General features: G+C 40.1%; 1 protein-coding gene across 1 annotated transcript in view; it reads right to left on the bottom strand.

Annotated features, from left to right (window-relative positions):
* LOC309549061 (solute carrier family 12 member 9-like) overlaps positions 1-19,661 on the bottom strand; it is a 338,830-nt gene that overhangs the window by 208,976 nt on the left and 110,193 nt on the right. The window contains exon 6 of the mRNA XM_082249029.1: positions 14,730-14,841. Within this exon, the coding sequence (XP_082105155.1) occupies positions 14,730-14,841 (112 nt within the window). The remainder of the gene's footprint in view (positions 1-14,729; positions 14,842-19,661) is intronic.

Here is a 19,661-nt window from a genome sequence, read left to right as displayed (position 1 = left end):
CTCGATGGCAGACTGGGAAGCCACTGACCCACGACCTGCGACCAGGGGGATCAGCCCGAGACCCAGTCCGCATGATCCTCTTCGTCCGAAGAACTAACTAATGCTGACAAAAATAACAGCTAAGTAAAGGTAGAGAGAAAACTCAAACAAAATATCAAAAAGAAGAAAGAGTCTGGGACAAAAAGTCCCAGCACAGAGAGAGCCAGCCACTCCTGACAAGCTAGACATTAAAACTGAGATATGGTTGCAGGAAGTAGGAGGGTATTGACTGAGGGGACCACCCCTTGAGGGTGGGATATGTTAAAGCTTTATTGTTAACATATTCTGTTGCCTAGCTACTCCTTCGGAGCAAAGTCTAATACCCCATATGTGACGAATATGAAGAGGCGGCGACTGTCGGAGGACGTAAGAGAAACTAGCTTTTTTGGTGATACAAACTATAGTTTAATTGCTGATGGTAACAATAATTATATTCCCATTTAAAGTAGAAGTTTGCGATATATTTAACTAATCTTAAAACTGCTCCATCCCCCCTCCTAACACCTATGCTAACTAACCTGAAGAAGAAAGATCTGTAAACATACCTATTTTCAGAATGCTCTGGTTCGGTCATGTGATCCCCTGTGTCAGCCAGGGGGAGGAAAGAGCGCTCGATAGTGTCTGGAATGCCTGAGCGGTGATGTTACACTGAGGCTTGATGGACTATCCGTTTGTCGAAGCTCCCTCCTCTCCTCTAAAGCTGCCGCTGGCTGACACATTGGGGAAGGGATCATCGTGACCATACCGGAGTGTGCTCTAGGTGCCTTCTTACATGCTAACACTATGTATCCAAACCAAACTTTAGGCAGAAATGAAATTCACCAGGTAATCAAGTTATGTATTGATTTCTAATGTTAAGATATATTTTACTTTCTAAAACTAGCACAAATACACGGATTTGTTTTATATAGCCTTCTGCACTGCCAGATTCAGAATTTGAGAGGGAGGCTCATCACTCTAAGCTAATCAGGGCTCTTTTGCTTTACACAGTGCTGTCGGTCTATACCAGTCATTTTAAACCAGGGTGTCCAGGTACCCAGGAGTGCCTTGGTAAAATGTCTAAAAATTTACACAAATTACCCAAAAATGATCAACAAGCTAGTGAATGGATCAGGCCTGCCTTTGTTACACAAAACCTTGGGTTTTTATTGTGCCACATTACAACCTTGGGCACTGTGAAGGCCAATGGCTGGCATCCTAAAACCAGTGAAGTCATCGGTTTAGAAGGAGGACATCAGGCACCTGCACAGCATCTTTCTTTGTCCCGCCATGGCCCTCCTCCATTTGCACTGGGGGCCACGCTAGTTGTGCAAAGGTAGAGGAATAAATCACCTCTAGTTTTGGGTGTCCTATGCGTTTGGATGTTGCTGCCATATGTAAAACTACTAGTTTAGTTTTTTTACATTTTAGAATGGGGTGCCTTGAGATTTTGCATCATTGTAAAAGGATGCTTTGACTGAAAAAGGTTTAGAAACACTGGTCTATACTATGAATATGCTTACAAAAGAGAAGAGCAGAGGGATGTTCTGTTCAGTGTGCTGTTGCTCTTTCACTGTTTTACTACAAGTGGAAATGATTCAGAGAACAAGTTGTATTGTGTAACTGTAGTGTAGTCTGTAAGGAGGTCACAAACCTCCATATTCTGCCTGCTCAGTGTAACCTGGAACACAAGACTGGCCAAACAGACTTTTAAGTAAAATTATATTAAATTAATTAGTAGACTTTTAAGTATTTTCAGATACAAAACAGTTCAAACACTGATCATTCACTGACACGGGAATAACATTGATTATCTCATTACAACGGCATCTGAAATTCAGTGGAATATATTAGGCAGCAAGTGAACATATTGCCCATGAAGTTGATGTGTTGATAGCAGAAGTGGGCATCGCAGTTTGCTGGGTATGGGACTGCAGTCATAGATTGGTGAGGGTGCCTGTACTGACCCTTATCCACAGCCAAAAGCGCCTACAATTGGCATGTGAGCATCAGAACTGGACCATGGAACAATGGAAAAAGGTGGCTACGTCTGATGAATCATGTTTTCATGTACATCATGTGGATAGCTGGTGCATTTGCATTGTTTACTTGGGGAAGAGGTGGCACCAGGATTCAGTATGGGATAAAGTCCCGCTGGCAGAGGCAGTGTGATGCTTTTGGCAACGTTCTGCTGGTAAACCTTGGGTCCTGCCATTCATTCTGATATTACTTGACACATAACACCTACCTAAACATTGTTGCTGACCAAGTAAACTCCTTCATGGAAATGGTATTCCCTGATGGCATTGGCCTCTTTCAGCAGAAATTGCACCCTACCACATTGTAAAAATTGTTCAAGAATGGTTTGAGGAACACAACCACAAGTTTGAGCTGTTGACTTTGCCTTTTTAAATTCTCCAGATCTCAATCCATCGAACATTTATTGAATGTGCTGGAAAAACAGCTCTGACCCATGGAGACCCAATCTGACAACTTACAGGACTTAGAGGATCTGCTACTGATGGCTTGGTGCCAGAAACCACAGCATTCACCTTCAGAGGTCTAGTGAATTCCATGGCCTTAAGGGTGAGGGCTGTTTTGTGGCAAAAGAGGGACCTACTCAGTATTAGGTGGGTCATTATGTTATAGCTAATCAGTGTACGTACCATGTATATTTATCTGTCTGCCTAAAATGTAGGGTTCATGTATATGCATTTTCTATGTCTAGCAAAACTTTAGAGAAAAAGAAGCATCTGCATTTACAAGAGTAAGGCCATGTACAGCCATTTACTTGCAAGGCCGGCTGTACGTGACATGTGCAGAAAATGTATACTAGGCATAGAAAATGCCTATGAGCATAAACCCCTAAGGGTCTAGCTAGGTGCCTATACTTAGAACTCTGTCTATAGATTTTTTTACACAAGATTCACACATCTTCATCCAGGATTCACACATTTTTGTATTTAACTCTAGTTAGCAAAAATGTATGCAACTTAATTGAAAATTGTGTGAATCCTGTGTGACCAAAATTATAAAATAGACCCCATGGTGTTGGCATCTTATTTGTAGTACATTGTTTAGCACAGCGTTCAGACAGGTTTTTAGTAGTAAAAGCCATGTGCAGCCTGCTTGATGGAAAAGGTCATTTTTACAGAATATAAAAATGAGAATGGGTAATAGCTTTCCCAGTTTAGGCTCGTAAGATTTTAAGCAAGCATCTACAAATCAGCTTTCCTTAATGTGATTGGAACACACCTGAAAGTGTTTAGTAGCTGATTGGTTGCTATAGGTTTTTGCAAAGCATTACCTTTGCTACATAATTTTATTCACGGCAAATTGTGTGCAATAGTACAAGACCAAATATATCACAAACCATTAAGTATTTTAAAACAAAACGCAAAAAAAAAAGCAGAAATTATGCAACGGACATGATATGTAAATTGTCATTTAATTGAAAGTTAAAAAATGCAGCCAGGATTTGTCTTAATTTTGTATAATGTACTCATAATTATAATTCTGCTTGGAAGAATATTTAAACAGTGACTTGTCACGAAAAACATAATCATGTAGAAAATGGCTGATCTGCTCTATTGTAGCATTAAAATAAGCTATATGATAATGACTCTACATCAGCTCCAAATGTAATTGCACACTACTGCGTGTCCTTTAAACCTTCTCTCTTAGCAGGCTAGTAAACAAAATGTCCATATATTATTGTATAAAATAACTGTTAAAGGGACATCAGCCCAGAGCTGATGGTCCCATCTTTGCTACATACTGGAGAGATCTTCTAATACTTTATGATTTCTGAGCTTGCAATACCTGGTCTGCATACATGCTGAGAAAATGACAACATATTCTCACACTCGCTAGTGAAATGTGTTTTATAATATATATATATATATATATATATATATATATATATATATACATACACACAGTATCTCACAAAAGTGAGTATGCGACCCCGGGGGCGCACAGAGCGGCGATCGGTGATGGGGCGTGTCACTCTGACACGCCGCATCTCCGATCTCGGTAAAGAGCCTACTGACATAGGCTCTTTACCATGTGACCAGCTGTGTCCAATTCACAGCTGGTCACATAGTACACAGGAAGAGCTGTTGAATGGCTTTCCTTAGTTTGTGCCTAACAGGCACGAGTAGAGGAGAGCCGATCTGCAGCTCTCTTGATGGGGGGACGGGGGAGGGGGTCTGCACTGGTAATCAGATCATTGATTACCAGTGCAGACCCTTGGAGGGGGTGCCATTAGAACCACCAGGGATGCCCACCCATGACCACCAGGGATGGCAATCAGGGCTCAGGGAGCCCGCCAGTGCCCTCCCCATTAGTGCTGCCTGCCAGTGCCCTCCCCATCAGTGCTGCCCACCAGTGCCCATTATTGCCATCTATTATTGCTGCCCATCAGTGACCATAATTGCCCACCAGTGCTGACTATCAGTGCCCATCAGTGCCGCCCACCAGTGCTGATCAGTGCCGCCTAACAGTGCCCATCAGTGCCACCTATCAGTGCCCATCAATGCCACCTATCAGTGCCGCCTATCAGTGCCCACCAATGCTGCATATCAGTGCTACCTATCAGTGCCCATCAGTGCTGCCTATCAGTGCCGCATATTAGTGCCACCCCATCAGTGCCACCCCATCAGTGCCTCCTCATCAGTGCAGCCTATCAGTGCCGCCTATCAGTGCCGCATATTAGTGCCACCCCATCAGTGCCTCCTCATCAGTGCCTGTCTGTGCAGCCTCATCAGTGCTCATCAGTGCAGGAAAAAAACATATCTATTTACAAAATTGTATAACATAATAAAAAAAAACTTTTTTTGTTTTTTACAAACTTTTTGGTCTTTTTTCATTTTGTTTAGAAAAATATAGCACCAAAAGAAAGCTCTATTTGTGGGGAAAAAATGACATCAATTTGGTTAAAGGTACAGTGTTGCATGACCACGCAATTGTCATTCAAAATGCAACAGCGCTAAAAGCTGAAAATTGGCCTGGGCAGGAAGGGGGTGAAAGTGCCCTGTATTGAAGTGGTTAAACCTTCTTTTGTTTCATTAAACTAACAAACATGTCTATACTTACCTGTTCTGTACAATTCTTTTGCACAGAGCAGCCCCGATCCTCTTTTTTTGTGGTTTTCCCTGCCGACGCTCCAGGCCCCTCCTCTTCGATAGGTCCCCCCCCCCCCCCCGGAAAGCCGATTTCCATGGTAGCACCCGTGCGTGTTCACTCTCAAGCTGCCCTGTCTGTGTCTATTGACAGAGAGCGGGCGGCTCGGCCCCACCACCAGTTCCTGTGTCACAGCATTGGATTGACAGCAGCAGGAGCTCCCGCTGCTATAAATCTGTCCAATAAGGAGGGAGAGAGGGACGACAGCGGCTAATCTTGTGCATGTCGCTGGATCGCATTGGGCTCAGGTATGAAAAAGAGGGGTGGGGAGGGGTATCCAGGAGGAAGCTTCAGCACAGAAGGTTTTTTATTTTAATGGAAAAAAAAAGGTGAAAAACCTTAAGGCTGTAGAACCACTTTAATAGGTATTTTCTGTATTTGATGAAAATGTTCTCACCCTAGAAAAAAAAACAGCCTTCATATCTAAGGACTAGTAAGCTGCAATATAATAAAGGTTTGTTTTTTTTTGTTTAGATGCGCTTTAAGGACCCCTTTAAAAAAACTTGAAGTGTTGCTGTTACAATAGTACATCCCTACCTTTCAGAGTTGTTTGGTTATTTACTTGTATTCTCCCCTTGTCATAGCTAAAGCTTCAGGTGCAATCATGTCTCCTGTCTGAGCTTATTTCTAATAATAAGCACCCAAAAAATGCCATATAACAAAGGTGATGTCAGAATAACATGTAATAAATCATAGTGATTTGCTGACAGTTCTGCCCTCCTTCAGCGCCCTGGAGAATGTGTCAGTTATCAGCTCTAAGGCAGGAGATAGGTTAGCCTTTGTGGGTGCTCTTACACTTGACACTGAGCTGACTATTCTTCTAAAGCATGAAAAGAATATAACAAAACATCCCTTTGAGCTAAGGTTGGGTTGAGAAAAACTTTTCCTTTGAATTTCTTCTCTGAAAATCCACAAGGCCCCTCTGAACAGAGTAGGTAACTGGAGAGTGGGTGAGGTTGGAGGCCACTACTTAAATTTTTTGTTTTGCTTTATTCAACACAGCAGCTATGAATAAAATAAAAAGATAAATGTGATAAGCAGCCTGAAGCTCTATATTCTAAACTGGCCCTTTTGGTCGTGAATATATATAAAGAAAATAAGTACATAAAAGTTATACTTTCCCTTTCATACATATTTAAAATTCACTGAAAACTTTTTCATTGGAAGAGCGAAGTGCAATGCTTTACGTTCTCTATCTTTGTTATATTTGTGCATGACACAGGTACAGACTATAGTTCAGCTTCCACATGCTAACCTGTTAGGGATCATTCATGTTATGTCATGCTCTGCATTAAAAAAATAAATGTAAAAAACCTGTCCACTATGGTATTTTGGCAACCCATTCAAAATAGATAGGCTACTTTAGGCAATGTGCGTAAATGCATAAACGCAATACGTCAAAGTGAACAGGTGTGAAAGGCCCTTACTGGTCCAGCAGTGAACGGCTTAGAAGAATACAGAACTAAAGCAGCGATTTCACACTTCCAGACTACACTGAAACATCCATCACTGCTGGAATGAAGAACATGATTTACCTTTTCCCTAGACACCCACTTTATAGTAAAATGTAAATGAATGTGTATCTCCTTATTTCTGAATGAGGATGTCCTTCAGCTGCTTTACCTCCATACCTATTCACAAATAACAGGCCCATCATGCCAAGTCCACACACCCTGTTAGGATAGATGCCATCTGCAGCCAGCTGTTTTATAGTTTTTGATCTGGCTGATGATTTTTCTGTTCTTTCATATACAGATTGTTGGTAATTTATTTATTTTTTTTTTCATTTTTGAAACCCGGACCAGAATGTGTGAATAGTGAAATAAAGTGTCCCTTTTCCTTGTAAGTGCAGTGGTAAGCTGAAGAAAACTTTGAATTTACGCACATCTCTGCATGACCGCACAGTACTGTTATCGTTTGTTATGTTATGACACCAGGAAAATAATGTCAGATGGAAACTAGGGACCATCTCGCTAAAACTAACAACAGAGAAAGGAATGAGAAATTATAATATTGCCAGGAATAGGTTGTCTTTTTGAAACATGAAACTGGAGTTCTTACTATATACAAACAGAATGATCGAAAAAAACAAGCCACTGTTAAATTTTTCAGGCAAGCTGGACCCAATAATGAAGAGTTCACCCAGCTATATCAGAGCAGTAGCTATATGCAAGGTGCTACTAACAAAGTTACAGACAATATTTTGGTCAATTAGTTAACTTCAATAGTCCCACATTCTGTGCAGCAAATACTGCAAACAGCCAAACGAAATATTTGTTCAATGAAAGGTTTACAAAATATGAATTTGTGTTTTTGTTTATGTACAAATCTCACAATAAAAAATGTGTACATTTAGTGTCGGTTCACACTATGGCGATCCGACTTAGGGGGAGACCTGTGAAGTCGCGTGCACCGCGACTTCGGCACGACTTGCACGGACTTCATAAAATTAATGTCTATGCAAGTCGCTCCAGGTCGCCCCGAAGTAGTACAGGACCCTTTTTCTAAGTCGGAGCAACTTGTGTCGCTCCTATTAGAACCGTTCCTGTACCACACAATGGACCGCGACGGTGCACGACTTGTCAGGCTGACCAAGTCGCCTGACAAGTCGTACTAGTGTGAACCGGCACTTAAATCCAGTCACCTTACTGCCTGCTTGGAGGAGGCTGGAGACAAAGAAAGCCACATGTGGTAAACTGATGACTTAGGAATCATTTGCTATGAGCCCAGTGCAGGACACACTCCCTGAAGACCCAGATATTTGATTTTTTTGTAGATTTGATCCCTGATTTTATACCGAGGGTGGCAAAACCCATACTGAGTATGCAGTTATCACCCAGAAGGACACTCTGTATTCAGAGTCATAGGATGATCCTTCTTTCCCAGCTCAAGAAGCAGAGCTCCATGCTTTAGCAAAGCCTGTGAGCTATCAAAGGAGTATGCATTTATGTAGACAGTAGAGAATTAAAGAGCTTTTGGTTCCATTTGAAGGGCCAGAAGTTTGTTTTTACTTCGGCAGGTAAACCAATCAAGCATGCTAAGGTAATTGATAGGCTGTCTTCAGCCTTCCAGCTTCTTGCTGAGGTAGCCATGTTAACATTAAAACACACATATGGAGGCAGACCAGGAGACTAAGTATGCTGCATTACAGCCTCAGACACTTGTTGGGTCTGTGCAACTCACAGATTCCACCTTAGTTGTGGCCCAGTGGTGCTGGGATTAATATTTAAACTTTAAGGACCCCAGAACGAGAAGAACAAGTGGTCCACAAGGGGCAACTTCTTATGAAACAGGACTTTGGAAAAAGTGAACTTTTATGTCTGTCAGCCACTCTTTTCCCTCCAGCCTGACACATGGACCGTGTCATAAGTCAAAGGCAATTATGGCTATCTTAGTAAATGAGCATGGGATAGTGCCAGGGTTCACCAGTTTTTATAATGACAGTTTCTTGCTTTACCCGTTACCAAAGCTGTTCCCAAAAGCTGAACATCCCTTCCAGAGATTACAAAAAATTTATCCACATGCCCAAGCCAGGATCTTACAAGTATGCATTTTGTCTTTATGGACATGTTTTCTGGATGGCCAGAAGTTTGGCCAGTGGCAAATGCTACTGCAAAGGCCACAGTAAAAAGTGTTATCAGAAGTAGTTTGTAAGTACAGAGTCCCGGAAGCTACAGAATAACAGAGGAACTATTTTAATTGCAGAGTCCGTACAAGAAGTTTTGAGGCTTTATTTTACACCCCCACAGTCTACAATGTAATGGAAAAAGTAGAGTAACTAAAGAACTATGGTCTGAATGTCTTAATATTTTTATTAAGCCCCTAAGGGGATATTGGACCCTCTTCCTATGAGATTTTGTTTGGGAGTGTGTTGCTCACTTGCTTATATTAGCAGCTGAAAGCCTCCACTCGGATCTCACAGAATGTTGCTGATCTTTTACATTTTTAAAAAAAAATCATTTATGTGTTTTCTCCCCAATTTCAGATCCTAACATTTTTGAAGGATCTCATAAACTAAACCCAGCTGACTTGTGGCTTGTTAAGATACATTTGTATAAGGAAATGTTTGGAGACACAATACAGCGTCTATTTCATGTACAGTTTACAAAACTTGAAGGAAAAGTCACCTGGATCCACACCAGACACTGCAAAAGTGAGTAAATGAAAGTATCTCTATGTTTGATTTGTTTTCCTCTTGTAATCACAGTTTGGGGTACAATTTATTCAAATGCTTTAATTGTAAGGGATATAAATATATATATTTAATGTGATTTAAAAAGTAGATCAGCCATGTTAAAGTCATATTGTCTTCTATACATCTTCCATTTTATGTAGAATTGTCTGTGTTTATCTACGCTGATACGTTAGCATGTCCACATTTAAGTTACAAAGCCATTCTGACAACAGGAGTGTACAGCCAATTACAGGGGGTCCCTGTGTTACAAACAAGATAGGGACTGTATGTTTGTTCTTAAGTCTAATTTGTTTGTAAGTCAGAACAGGTACATTTTTTACGTGTAGCACCAGCCAAAATAATATTTTTTACGTTTTTGGGATAGCATAGGGAAGGATTAACACCCCTGTATCATTTGTTTTGCTGTCTGTGCCCCTGTTCAGAAGATTTCACCTCACTTTCTGTCCCTATGACAACTGGATTTTGGAAATTTGGGGTTGTTGTGGAATTAAGGATTAGTGATAAAGGTTCAGTGGAGACACCTTTTTCCCATGATAACTCTTACAAGAATGAATTAGGGTTAGATTTCTCCTCAATTCCTGTTGTCTCCCTTTGTTTGTAAGTAGGAGTCACTTGTAAGTCAGATGTTTGGTGTTTGTAATTCGGGGATTGCCTGTACTCTGTAAATATTTCTTATCAATCATTTGTTTTTCACGATTAAAAGTGATTTTTGTAATAATATAGCTGCTCTTAGTTATTATATTCCCCACGATGGAGTTTGCCGATTTGGCCAAGACTACCTTCTCCTAAGCGTGTCGAGGTTCCAGGTTAAAGGTGATAGCAGGTATTGTTAGTAATCAAAACATTGATTAAAAGAGAGGAGATTGTAAAGGAAATTTGTAAGTTCTGTATATTATTGTCTTCTATTTTGTATGCATTGCACACTGCACTCATTGAGTACATGGCACTAATAATGTTGTCAATACATGTTGGCATTTTTTGAGTCCTGATTAGAATCAGCCTGCCTATGTTATGCCCCTTGCTAACATAAAAGTACAATTGTAATATTAATGTGATACCTATGTAATCATGTGTATAAAAGTTTTAAATTGTGTAAAATATTACAAACCCAATTCCAAAAAAGTTGGGACACTGTATAAATTGTGAGTAAAAAGGAATGGACTTGGGGGATAAGACATTCTTCAGATATATAAATGAAAAAAGGAAATTAAAACAAGGAATAACTAAATTAAAAACAAAGGACGGAAGGTATGTAGAAGAGAATAAAGGGCTAGCCGACTGCCTTAATGAATACTTCTGTTCAGTTTTTACAGAAGAAAAAGAAGGAGAAGGACCTCCACTTGAAAGGATGACTAATGAATCGTTTGATGCATGTGTCTTTACAGAGGAAGACGTTCTAAGATTGCTGTCTAAAGTGAAGACAAATAAGTCACAGGGTCCTGATGAGATACACCCAAAATTATTAAAAGAGCTTAGTGGTGAGCTGGCAAAACCATTAACAGATTTATTTAACCAATCATTAGCAACAGGAGTCGTCCCGGAAGATTGGAAATTGGCAAATGTCGTGCCCATTCACAAGAAAGGTAGTAGGGAGGAATCGAGCAACTATAGACCAGTGAGTCTGACATCAATAGTAGGCAAATTAATGGAAACCCTATTAAAGGATAGGATTGTGGAACATCTTAAATCCCATGGATTGCAAGATGAAAAACAACATGGGTTTACTTCAGGGAGATCATGTCAAACAAATCTTATAGACTTTTTTGACTGGGTGACTAAAATAATAGACGGTGGAGGTGCAGTAGACATTGCATATCTAGATTTTAGTAAGGCTTTTGACACTGTCCCACATAGAAGACTTATCAATAAACTGCAGTCATTGAGCATGGACTCCCATATTGTTGAGTGGATTAGGCAGTGGCTGAGTGACAGACAACAGAGGGTTGTAGTCAATGGAGAACATTCAGAACAAGGTCATGTTACCAGTGGGGTACCTCAGGGATCTGTACTGGGACCAATTTTGTTTAATATCTTCATAAGTGATATTGCAAAAGGCCTCGATGGTAAGGTTTGTCTTTTTGCTGATGACACAAAGATATGTAACAGGGTTGATGTTCCTGGAGGGAAAAGCCAAATGGAAAAGGATTTAGGAAAACTAGAAAAATGGTCAGAACTCTGGCAACTGAAATTTAATGTGGATAAGTGCAAGATAATGCACCTGGGACGTAAAAACCCAAGGGCAGAATATAGAATATTTGACACAGTCCTGACCTCAGTATCTGAGGAAAGGGATTTAGGAGTAATTATTTCAGAAGACTTAAAGGTGGGAGGACAATGTAATAGAGCAGCACGAAATGCCAGCAGAATGCTTGGATGTATAGGGAGAGGTATAAGCAGTAGAAAGAGAGAAGTGCTTATGCCGCTGTACAGAACACTGGTGAGACCTCACTTGGAGTATTGTGCGCAGTACTGGAGGCCATATCTCCAGAAGGATATAGATACTCTAGAGAGAGTTCAGAGAAGAGCTACTAAACTAGTACATGGATTGCAGGAAAAAACTTACCAGGAAAGGTTAAAGGACCTTAACATGTATAGCTTGGAAGAAAGAAGAGACAGAGGGGATATGATAGAAACTTTTAAATACATAAAGGGAATCAACTCGGTAAAGGAGGAGAGCATATTTAAAAGAAGAAAAACTACCACAAGAGGACACAGTTTTAAATTAGAGGGGCAAAGGTTTAAAAGTAATATGAGGAAGTATTACTTTACTGAGAGAGTAGTGGATGCATGGAATAACCTTCCTGCAGAAGTGGTAGCTGCAAATACAGTGAAGGAGTTTAAGCATGCATGGGATAGGCATAAGGCTATCCTTCATATAAGATAGGGCCAGGGACTATTCATAGGATTCAGATATATTGGGCAGACTAGATGGGCCAAATGGTTCTTATCTGCCGACACATTCTATGTTTCTATGTTTCTATGACTTATTTACAAATCTCATAAACTTGTATTTCATTCACAATATAATATAGGTAACATATCAAATGTTGAAAGTGAGACATTTTGAAATGTCATGCCAGATATTGGCTCATTTTGGATTTCATGAGAGCTACACATTCCAAAAAAGTTGGGACAGGTAGCAATAAGAGGCCGGAAAAGTTAAATGTAAATATAAGGAACAGCTGGAGGACCAATTTGCAACTTATTAGGTCAATTGGCAACATAATTGGGTATAAAAAGAGCCTCTGAGAGTGGCAGTGTCTCTCAGAAGTCAAGATGGTCAGAGGATCACAATTCCCCCAATGCTGCGGCGAAAAATAGTGGAGCAATATCAGAAAGGAGTTTCTCTGATAAAATCTGCAAAGAGTTTGAAGTTAACATCATCTACAGTGCATAATATCATCCAAAGATTCAGAGAATCTGGAACAATCTCTGTGCGTAAGGGTCAAGGCCGGAAAACCATACTAGATGCCCGTGATCTTCGGGCCCTTAGACGGCACTGCATCACATACAGGAATGCTACTGTAATGGAAATCACAACATGGGCTCAGGAATATTTTTGTGTCTGTTCCCTACTGCAGTAGGTGTTATTAATTTGGAACCACTAATTAATCTGAGTAAAGGAGTTGCCTATCTATAAAATTTCCAGAACAGTTGTTTTTTGGACATGTGCATTTTGCAGAAGGTAATCTCTGTCTATATATTTCTCTATCAAGTGTTGGGTTTGAATTGTCGAATTTGTGTGAGGCCTACTTAGCCTGAGAATACTGAAAACAAACATTTAACTAATTTACGACTTTACTAAAGCTGGCCATAGATTGAATTAAATTCAGCAGCTTAAGCAGGGATCGGACTAATTTCAATCCATCTATGGCCATTCTTATACAAGCCTATAGCCTGCAGTGCTGTCCAGTGTATTCTGGCAGTGGCAGTATTCTGTCTGTAAAGTAGGGTATACACTATAAGAAAATCGGTCGAACAATCGTCTGATTTTCCTCGTTGTTTCACAGCAAGTCAGAACTGAAGAAGGTAATGATTTAAGAAAATTCTTGTATGAAAGAGCTTTCTTTTGTTGTTTATTGTTTCCGATCATGCGCAGTCTTTTTCTGGTACAAAAGTTGTATGAAACCAGTACACTTTAAATGAAAAAAGTTGGTTATGTTCCAGTATGAGAAAAATTTTGAAGCTTGTGCCTTCAACTGTTGAAAGTTGTGTACACATTATTAGAAAATCGTACGAAAGTTCCTCGGAGGAAAATGTTTGCCCAATTTTCTGTACGAACCTTCAAGAATACGATGACACAGCAGGGAGGATTCCTTCATCCACCTCAAATGTGTGGATGGGGGAATTGATTTTTTTTATTAGCCCGCTGATAAAAAATGATTTTTTTTTTACAGCCAGCTTTAGTTTAAGATTATCACAGGAAAAGGAAATTTACAATCTGCTAAAAAAAAAAAAAAAAAAAACACAGTTAACGCCTCTTGTTCCAACAACACTACTAATTGTACTTCCATTATTAGAAACAGATGTGCTGATCTCTTGAATCCTTTCAGTTACCTGGATAAACATTTACAGTTGTGTAACCAAGACAATCACCCATGTTGGTGGAACACACAAGATGATTTATATATTGTATTTTGAGTAACATACATGTACCACGTGGTGCTCTTTTAATCATTAATGGATAGATACTGTGCTGCAGGTGGCAATAATCTAGGCTCCAGCGACATTATCATCCATGAAATCATATTTAATGTAATCATTTGATGATCTAAACAATGCTGAAGTTTTAATTGCCAAGCGGTTCCATATTCCTGCCCATGAGCAACATACTGACAAACAAGTCACATTACAGAACGCAAACAGTGATCTTCTACCAGGAATCTCTTATAAGAATTGGCAGCTCTCAAATGAAGTCTGTGTAAAAACTGTCTGTTGTCTGCAAAATAATACTATTATATTATTTTCCGCCTGGCAGAAAAAACAATTGACTGCCTTATTTCCTATGAAAAAGCAATCATCAGTAACAATAGCATGCTCCTAATAAACAAACATATCCATATTAATTTCAGTACTGCGGCTCATCCAGGAGTGGTCTGCTCCTTTGTGCTACCCAGGCATGCACTAAAACTCCATCTATGCTCTGCTAAACCCTGCCCTCCCACAAACTGTACACCCAAGCAGATCTTTCCTCATGATAATAATAGCTTATTATATTTAGCAAAGTATATATATATATATATAGTAGCAAAAAAATAAGAGCGCACACACATAAAAAATATAATGCTTGACTACAGCAAGAACAAGAATGCACTTTTCTTTATGTCAATACCTGTCACATGTGCAGCTGACCATCACGGCCAACAGATTGTAGATTATATAAGTGAAGATCACTGCAGTAATTGTCCCTCTGGGAATGGAGTAACTTGGGTTCTTTAAATCCCCTGAAAAATAAAAGGCTTCTGGTAAAGAGAGAAAGTGTACTTCTACCAAATACAAACAAAACTGTCAGAAGAACAGAGGGCTGGTGCAGGAGCAGGTATGTATGACTACCCTTGACATCTCTATATACAAATGGTGACTATTTTTATTTAACCCAATGGAAAAGGCAGGAAAGATCACTCCAGTGCCATTGGGATACAAAAGCACAAAGGTAAATAGCTCCTGTGTTAATTCCACAGTAAAACCAACTAAAATGTAAATTGTAGAAGGCAGGGATTACAGTATTAATACTATTATTATTACGTAACTATTCTGTCTTTCTACAATATATGTGTTCACAGTATACAGTATTTTCTACAAAAATCAGAATGTGGAAATGTGACCGTTAGATTTACATTTGTATTACATTGTAATATTCTAAAGTGAACTGCCAGCGAAAAATAAAAATCTGCAAAATTTAGAACAATTAATGCTAATGTTTACAATCCTTTGCTAGCACTTTGCAATTACTTGTTGATCCTGACCATTCCCAGTTTTTCCCCAAATTGAGTGTTGTTGGCACCTGGCAGGTTCCACTTTGTCCTTTATTGCATTAGCACGTTGTGCTCCCCTCCTCTCTGCCTTTATGACAACTCCTCCAATCTACCCACCACAAAGGAAGGGAATAAAAACAAAAAACAAGATAAAGCATTTAACACTTTTCAACCATGGAAGCTGCCAACGTAGCTTCTGTTTGATCTGCAACTGCCATAGTGGTGCACATATGATCAGTTATGGCACCAGTCATTGTTGGTTTGACAGTTTGGTTGAGAGCACAAGCAAATGTGACAGTTAGCAATTGATGGGGTTAGTTCCACTTTGAAAAGAAAGTGACAAAAAAGTGTTAAAAGTTCCATAGGGTTGTGGTTATATTTTGCCGTCATCTACTTTAACTTAAACAAATCTAAAAGGGTAATTATACTTTAAGCAAAAATCAATCAGTCAGCATAAGGAAAGCTTGGCATGACTTGCAAACAATGAATATATATATATATATATATTATATATACACACAGTATATATATACTTTTTTAACTTAATCAAATGTTCAGTTGTATAGTACAGAGTTGATAACCATATTTCTACTACTACTATGACAGTCCCTAGTTATATCCACAAGCTGTAAACAAGTGGGTGGGGTATTTCTCGAAATGGCTATTGTTATTAGCCACAGCAATATATTAGGAGCAGTAACTGGATAAGCTGTCAAAGCTGAACACAGGTCATGAATTGCAAAAGCCATTATGTTTGAATGCAGCTCAAAGCTATTTCATTCTGAATGGCTTATTTTTGTAAAAAAGTATACATTTTTCTGTAAAAATAATATATAGGTATACTTAACCACGCATGTGTAAGCCCAGTTTTTGGCTTAGCTATACCAGCACTCTCCTTGGCCAGCCAGACAGCAGCGGCCATGGCAAAATTCTCAAGTCAGAGCAAAGCCAAGACCTATATTATAGTGTTTATCCAGAAAAGAGGGTCCAGGTTTAAAAAAAGTGATAGCATGTGCCTTCTGGTGCCTTTTCTTGGGTAGAACTTTTGGTTTGAAATTACCCATTTCTTTGCCCATACTCCCTTCTCTAGCAGTATATACTCAGCTTCCTTTTGCTTTCATGCCGCTGTTCTGTTCAGCTACTGGACATTGCTCCATTCGCCACTGGCAGATAAATAAAGAAGCGCCAAAACAAGGAAAAGCCGAACATGATCAGCTTGGGAGCTAAGTAACCATTTTACTATGTCCTGCATTTTCAACCTAAAGTTTGTGTACCTCTTTAGAGACCTTGGGTTCCGGCCCTACATTTCTTTCCTTACTGAAAACCTTGTATAGCTCCCTGTTAGCCCAGGTTTCCATTAGAGTTTACAAATCATCACCATTCCCTATTAGACGTGGCATGAGGCAGGACTGCCCACTCTCCCCTTTACTTTTTGCATTAGCAATTGAACCCCTGGCTATTGTTATTCGCTCACACCCTAACCCACATTTATGGTATTCATTGTGGACAACAGGAGAATAAATGTGCTTTATTTGCCGACAATGTCCTTATGTACTGTATATCACTAACCCTCAAGTGACTCTACATAATTTGTTGTCGCAACTTTCTGACCTTTCCATGAATTCTCAAAAAACATTGGCGTTTAATGTTTCTTCACCCCCCGCCATGCTACAAGCCCTTCAAGATACTTATAAATTTCAATGGGCAAATCACTCCCTTCCATAATTAAGGGTTGAATTGACATCCTTCATTGAGACTCTTTATAATGCAAACTACCGCCCATTGTTTAAAAAAACTTAGGGCTGACCTTCGTCGCTGGGCGGATTATTCCCTATCATGGTTTGGCAGAGTCAACTCAGTCAAAATGACGTTCTTACCCAGAATACTTTACAGTACTACTTTAGAACTTTGCCGCTTGCGGTCCCGAGGGGGGGGGGGGGGATTTACAGCGTCTACAATCTGAAGTTCTGCGCTGCGTATGGGGTAACAGGAGACCTCAGATGCAGAAACAGACATTATTTATCACAAAATCTAAGGGTGGGCCTGGTCTTCTCAATCTACAGGCTTATTTTTAAGCAGCTCAAATTGCCCAATTAGCCTACACTACTGCTAAAGTCTCTGTTTCCCATTGGGTCTCTATTGGGGCACTTTCTTGCCATCCCTTTCTCATAGGATCATTAATGTGGCTTCCTAGCCCTCGTCGCCTTATGTCCCTCTCTATCACATTCTTTAGCAGTTTAGGACAGAAAATGTCACCGCAACTCTTTATCGTCCCCACATACACCGTTAGCTCCCATCTTTTGTAACCCAGAGTTTCCACCTGGTCTGGTACCGAGCTCATTTTAGTGGTGGCTTAAAAGGGGCTGTTAAGAATTGGTGACTATCCTATTGGAGATCAGGTATATTCCTTGCAACACTTTAACCACTTTACGTCCGCTCACATTGCTGCCACTGCAGCAATGTGGCTCGTTATCGTCCAGCGACGTAGACCTACGTCGCTGGACTCCTCTGCTTGTGGGCGGCGCTGTGTTCAGTCACAGCTGGAGTCGGGCCAGGGGAGGAGCAGCGGTGATCGCCGCTGCTCTTCCCCGATCGTCTGGGAATCGAGTGTGGAAATCCGCCCGCTTGTGTAAACAAAGCGGGCGGATCTCCTAAATGACAGGCAGTGACAGATTGCAGGGTTCAGCATAGCTGAACCCGCGATCTGTCCCTGTGTCACTCAGTTACCTTTCCCCACACATGTCAGTAAGCACCAGGCATAGATTAACCCCTCCCTCTCCAATAAAATTAACCCCTTCCCTGTCAGTGTCATTTTTACAGTAACAGTGCATATTTATAGCACTGATTACTGTAGTAATGTCACTGGTACCCCCAAAAGTGTCAAAAATGTCAGTCAAGGGTCCGATCTGTCAGCCGCAATGTCGCAGTCCCGCAAAAAAAATCGCAGATCGCCGCCATTACTCGTTAAAAAAAAAAAGCACCAAAAATGACAGAAATCTTTCCCTTAGTTAGTAAACGCAATAACTTTTGCGCAAAGCAATCAAAATAGCTTATTGCGATTTTTTTTACCAAAAATATGTAGCAGAAAACAAATTGGCCAAAAATGATAAAAAATTTTGATTTTTACATTTTTTTGGGGGAATTTCATATAAAAAAATGTGAAAAATATTGTTATTTTTTCAAAATTTTCACTCTTTTTTTGTTTATAGCGCAAAAAGTAAAAATCGCACAGGTGATCAAATACCACCAAAAGAAAGCTCGGTGTGTGGGAAAAAAAGGACGTAAATTTCGTTTGGGTACGGCGTTGCATGACCGCACAATTGTCAGTTAAAGTCGCACAGTGCCGAATCGCAAAAAGTGGCCTGGACGTAAGACAGCAAAATCCTCCGGTGGTAAAGTGGTTAAGATATGATGCAAATGCCCTCTAGTGAAATATTCCAATACAATCAAATTGCCTTTGTCAGATCTAAACTCAACTTAGTAGGGCCCCTTACACTTAGTACTTTTGAAATATCTTGCCAAACCAGGGGTCTTCTGAGTGGGCATATATCTGCGGTGTATACCCCTCTTATTGAGCCGAACTCAAAACGTACTAATATGAACCAATGGGAAAAGGACCTGAACCTTACATTTGATCTGACTGAGTGGAAGGACATTGCTCATGATTTATCTAAAGTCTGCATCAATATGACTCTAATCAAAGCTAATTAGGAAAAACACTCCTGCACTGGTACTTGGTTCCGATCAGGGTAACCAAGATGCATCCTTCGACATTGCACAATTGTTTTCGATGATGTGGCCAGTTGGGGACGATGCATCATATTCGGTGGCAATGCCCTCTCGTCACTAGGTTCTGGATCAGGATATTTAACCTTATAAACTCGGTGACAGGGGTGAACATTCGCATATCCCCAGAAGCAGCTCTTTTTCACAAACCAGCTGATGAAGTACCCAGGAAGTCGGTGAAATTGATCACTTTTATATTGCTGGCAGGAAGGATCAAAATTGCTAGGCATTGGAAGCAGTCAAGTATTCCCCTCGTTTACAGCAAGAGTAAACTTAATTGGATCATGATTAATGACAAGCACACTCACATACTTCATAACAATTCTAAAAAGTTATATAAAATACGGGATCTGTGGATTTGTTATATCTCAGCTCCTCAATGAGCTCCGGGTTGGCCCTCTTCTTCTTCTCTATCCCCCCCTTTTTTTTATCTTTACCCCCTTTGTTATCTACATTTAATGTACATTCGGTCATCTTTGGGGCCTTATGCAGTTGTTTGCCCA

This window comes from Pelophylax lessonae (assembly GCF_965119305.1).
Source record: "Pelophylax lessonae genome assembly, chromosome: 3".
Taxonomy (NCBI): Eukaryota; Metazoa; Chordata; class Amphibia; order Anura; family Ranidae; genus Pelophylax; species Pelophylax lessonae.
Note: the sequence above shows the minus strand (reverse complement) of the source record. Positions and strands in the feature narration are given on the sequence as shown.